The sequence below is a fragment of the Propithecus coquereli genome, unplaced genomic scaffold (genome assembly GCF_000956105.1).
Source record: "Propithecus coquereli isolate 6110/MARCELLA unplaced genomic scaffold, Pcoq_1.0 Scaffold59, whole genome shotgun sequence".
Classification (NCBI taxonomy): Eukaryota; Metazoa; Chordata; class Mammalia; order Primates; family Indriidae; genus Propithecus; species Propithecus coquereli.
In genome coordinates, this window is record NW_012151840.1 from 7,237,182 (window position 1) to 7,242,015 (window position 4,834).

A 4,834-nucleotide genomic window follows, 5' to 3' on the forward strand; every position below is an offset into this window, starting at 1 on the left:
AGTGCGTTTCCCATTATGCCGTAAGGTGGGCGGTGTGTGTGTGAAATGGTCAGACTGTGTCTTTATTTCCCTTTCTCTTTGTCCAGGTGGAAGCTTCTCAATACTGCTATAGCGGTCACCTCCTCAAATCTGAGGTGGGTAAGAAAGGAAAAGTGGGTCGGGAAAGAAGGGTGGTAGGGGTGTCAGGCATCAGCAAGAGCAATGAGTTTGTGTTTTGTTTTCTTTTTTTGTTGAGGTAAATAAAAAAGCTTTATCCTGCAACACTTGGAGATAAGAGTCTGTCCACCACCCCCCAAGTTCCAGAACCTGTCCCCGTCCTCACATCAGGCTCTTCCGGTGCTGACTGTGCGGGGTGGTCTGTCTGAGGTGGGAGTCGGGGCTCTGCAGGTCCATCTGTCTGTACAGGTCTCTCAGCTCCCTGACCTCCTGCAGCACCCTCTTCGCCTGGCTCCAATTTGAGGACGCCTCTCCCAGCAGCCGCTCTGTCTCCAGCAGCAGCTGCTCTGACTCAGAGTCGGGTGGAGACCGAGGGGGGTCCTTGGCCTTTCGCTTCCCATCTCCCAGTCCCTGAACCTCTGCCAGCAGCTCCTGAGTCTTCTCCAGTTTCCTTGCTACCAGGTCCTGGATCCGGGACAGCTGCCCCGGGTGGGGTAGGGTGGAGGTTGGGGGTTTCTCATCCTGCAGTTGGAGGGTGTGGGCTGGGGCAGTGTCCCGCTGAGACAGAATCTCCTCCAGGGAGGCACAGCGGCCTTTCTCTGTGGGGGTCAACTTCTTGGGTGCCTGGGGGGTGTAGGTGGCCCCCTTGTCTGGCTTTTCCCAAGGCCGGGGAAGGCTGCTTGCCCGGTCTGAGGAGGGCTGGATACGGTCTGAGTCTGCTCTCCGCCGGCTGCTGGCCAGTTGGGCCACAGACTTGTCCAGGTCAACCCGAAAGCTCTCAGCACAAGAAGTTGGTTCCTCAGGGGAAGAGTCTTCCTCTTGGATCAGGTCCAAGGTCAGCATCCCATCCGAGGTAGAGGTCGAAGCCTGGGGAGTAAAGAGGGGAAGGAAGGAGGTAAACTGTCTGAGAGAGGAATATAAGTTGTGGTCATTCTTTTCTCAACACACTGTCCCTGAGTGCGAAGCCCTCCACTCTTGACTGGGCCCTTCTACTTAATTTGCTATTTATTATTCCTTTGATAGTGATTTGAGCTTTTCTTTCTTTTATTTTTCTGTGATTGCATTTTCTCCTGCTTTGTTTCCCACATTCCCCACTTTACTACACACTTTCTGAGGAGCGTCTTCTTCCTCTGTACCGAGCATCACTCTGGGTTTGACACCACAGGTGCTGCCCATGGACAGTGACTGTCCTCTTCCGTCTGCATCTCCTGAGCCACACGCTTCAGCCCCCTTTGCTATGGGGAACTCAGAACCCCTTGCCTCATGGTACAAACTTGTTCTCTTATTTTCAGAATACTATAAAAAGAGATGAGGGTAGTCAATACTTCATATGAAATTATACGTATGTTGTTTTAATAATTTCTTACAGGAATCCATGAAGGCAGGCATGATTATTGCCCCATCTTACAGTTGGAGACATGCAGCTTCAGGGAACCACATGGGTAGTTAACTGCAACATGAGGCTCCAGCTCGGGTTCTCCCTAACTCTAAAGCCTATGTTCTTCCCACTATAGCTGACTGCCTCTCTCTCTGGGAACTTAGAGCTTGGTAGAATGAAAGAAACCACTACTCTGTATGTTACAGGGGTTCACTGTGATCCTTCCTCCTCCGAATGCCTGTGGTACTTGATGCTGTTGGCCATAGGACAGTCAGCCACCAGACAGCAGCTTACACTGTGTGGCACAGTCCTAGACCCTTCTAATTTCACCTTCCTCTGGGTATAAGTCACTTTCTCCAAAAGATGATAAAATTATTGAGAGAAGAAATTTTTGAACTTATAAGAGGTACGGAATTAATATTTCTGACTTAGATCAGGCAGGGGTGTGGGGTGGAGGGACTTTCCTAGCCTTCGATCTTGGCATCGAGGGGGACTCCGACAAAGGTGTCTGGTGGTATACAGTTCTGTCCAAGATGCACTGACACAGAATTGGCCCTTTGGAAATCTTTACTTTATTATAGTTTTACATACCACGGCCATTAGGTGTCCCCTAGTTGGGGGGCGGCGGGAGTGTTGGATTTTTGCCCTGTCTCGAGTGGGGTGGGCGAGATAGCTGTCTTCCTCAACGGTGACCTGAAGAGACACACTGTGAGTCATGGATGTTCTTCAGAGACCTCTGTCCCAACCCAGCAGCCCCCAAAGCTTGAACATGCCTGGACTGGGAAATAAACCCGCCCCATTAATGGCTTCTGAGCAAATCCATGGGCAAAGGGATTTAAAGGACATGAAGGGGCTCCTTAAGCTGACCCAACACTACACTGGCTCATGCATCATGAAGGAGGGAAGAGGAGCTGTCAGAAGAGACTTAGAGAGAAGGCGGAAGGAGAATAGCGTTTTCAAAAGGGAGATAAAGAAGTAGAGCTGGTGGGGGGCACATCGGGGGGGCCCTCCTGCACCGTAGCCCTCCCTCTTTGGTGCATCACAGCCACTCCCTCTGCCCAGCACCCTCTCCCCACAATGAGCCCCCGACCTCGTCCAGGATGCGGTTCTTGGCTCGGGTGATAGCGGAGTTGAGGGCACTGATCCATGATTCCTTCTCTTCTGGACTCACTGCCAGGAAGATCAGGTTGGGGGCCTGTGAGGGGAAGATTCTTGTTTCAGCCAGGGTTTTAGAGTTGGTGCCTCACCTTGACAGTGAAGAAATAAGAAATTATAATCTCATTCTCTCAGATCCAGCTCCTGGAAGGAGAGAGATTCTGCTTCCAGAGTCATCCATCACTTCAGGAAACCCAGCCTCTATTTCTGCAAAATGTATAGCTTGGAGGTTGTTTTAGAAATGACCAACGAAGAGCTAAGAAGAGTATTGGTACTGGAAATAAGTAGAGGAAGTATGATAAAGGACAGTATTAAAATAAAAATCTTTAAATGTTTGAGGAAATAGAATGTGACAGGAATAGTTTCCCTGGGTTCCTTCAGACAAGAGAAAGTAGATTTAGAACTTCAACCAGCCATCAGGGTACACAGACCAGTGATTTTCTCCCAAGTGATGTACGTGTGCACACGTGTGTATGTGTGTGTGTGTGTATCTGTGGGAGAGAGAGAGAGAGATATGATCTCTGTGGCTGAATAGGTTGAGGGCTGACCTGCCTAGAGGGAAGGAAATGGCCACAATATTCTCAGGTTAAATAATAAAAGCCAGCAGGAGAGCAATTCAGGGCCTTGAGCCAAGACTGCTGAGAGAGAGAATCTGAAGGGGAACTTCTCCCCTGCCCAATGTCCCAGTGGCCAGGGTGGCAGGAGAAACATACCGTGTTGCCGGGCTGTTTGGAGTGGGCAAGAGTAAACTTGCTATGGTTTTTCTTGCTCCTGCTCTTGGATTTCCGGAGCTCTTCACACTTCTCATAGTCACTCAGGTCAAATACCTCTTGAATATTTTTCTCATCTTTTACCTAGGGGAGGGTTGGGGGTAAGGTGAGGAGGATAAAATCACTTAGCCCTTCCCCCCAAATTGTTAGTTTAGATCATCTTGGGAACGAGAAGCCTGAGGAGGAGGAGGGAAGACAGCACAGGAAAGGCCATGGTACCCAAAGGCTATGAAGGCCTGACGTGGGTGACAAGACTGGGGCAGCCCCCATGTCCTGACTCCTCAGGTGGGTTCTGTTTAAACCCTATCCCCATTCTCCTCAGCCAAGCTACCATTTCCAGAGCCCTAAGATGCCTCTCTTCACCCATGGCCCCCACTCTGTTCCTAAAGTACATAGCTCATGTCCTAAAAAGGCTCATGTTCTTAAAGGGACATGGTGAATAGGTTTATCCAATCATCCTGAAGCAAGAAAGACCTGGATACCCTTGATGGTCCAGAGGAAGAAGACAAAGGTGGGGCCAGTATCGGGGCACATCTGGAGGGAGTGAACGGCTGCCTCCGGCCTCCCCAGTCACATGTAGTTCCTACCCCTCCTTACTCCCACCAAGGTACTGTGACAATCCAACCTAATCCTCCAGACATGAAAAGCCATTTAAATTATCCACCTATCTCTAGGCAAAGATGCACTTAGACTCTCCCTGGATGACTGAAACTTCAGACTTAGAAGTGTAGTCTTCCAGGGAGTCCTCTGTTATCTCTTTTCATTATTCCAGTTTGAATGCCTGAGTCCCTTTATTGCCAGGAAGCTCTTCCTTGTATCTAAGCTTAGCCCCTCGTGCTGTAGTATCTGTCTTGCACTCTGCTTCTACCTTTAGCAGCTTCAAGCAACATTTGGCTCTTAATACTTTTGCTCAATGTCTAATCAGAGACCACTATTCTAACGACATCATCCAACCTCTACCAGCCTTTTCTGAGCATCAAAAAACAAATTCTATTAACATTCCTTCAAAGTTCCATTTTAAACTTCTCAGAATTTTGTTTCCTTTCCCCTAAGGTGGTATTCTCTGTAGCTCTGGTACCCTGAGTAGATGTGTCTTGGCTTGCAAGGACCAAAGTTACAGAGGAGAGACTTAGTTACTGGTTCCAGATGGAGTGGCCCATTCACCCTCTGCTACGTGAGCCTGGGGCTGGAATACCCCAGGAATGAGTTGGTCATGTTTTTCTGGGACAAGAAATGAAAACCAGGCCGGGCGCGGTGGCTCACACCTGTAATCCTAGCACTCTGGGAGGCCGAGGCGGGTGGATCGTTCAAGGTCAGGAGTTCGAGACCAGCCTGAGCAAGAGCGAGACCCCGTCTCTACTAAAAAATAGAAATA

General features: G+C 49.5%; 1 protein-coding gene across 2 annotated transcripts in view; it reads right to left on the bottom strand.

Annotated features, from left to right (window-relative positions):
• Positions 1-202: 202 nt before the first annotated feature.
• Positions 203-4,834, bottom strand: part of PLEKHO1 (pleckstrin homology domain containing, family O member 1) — a 9,102-nt gene continuing 4,470 nt past the window's right edge. Inside the window, exons 3-6 of one of the 2 annotated variants that reach the window (XM_012658925.1) lie at positions 3,403-3,543; positions 2,625-2,729; positions 2,126-2,227; positions 203-1,023 (exon numbers count right to left, since the gene is read on the bottom strand). In XM_012658925.1, the coding sequence (XP_012514379.1) occupies positions 319-1,023; positions 2,126-2,227; positions 2,625-2,729; positions 3,403-3,543 (1,053 nt within the window). In that variant the 3' untranslated portion in view covers positions 203-318. The remainder of the gene's footprint in view (positions 1,024-2,125; positions 2,228-2,624; positions 2,730-3,402; positions 3,544-4,834) is intronic. The other variant, XM_012658926.1, reaches the window with a different exon arrangement.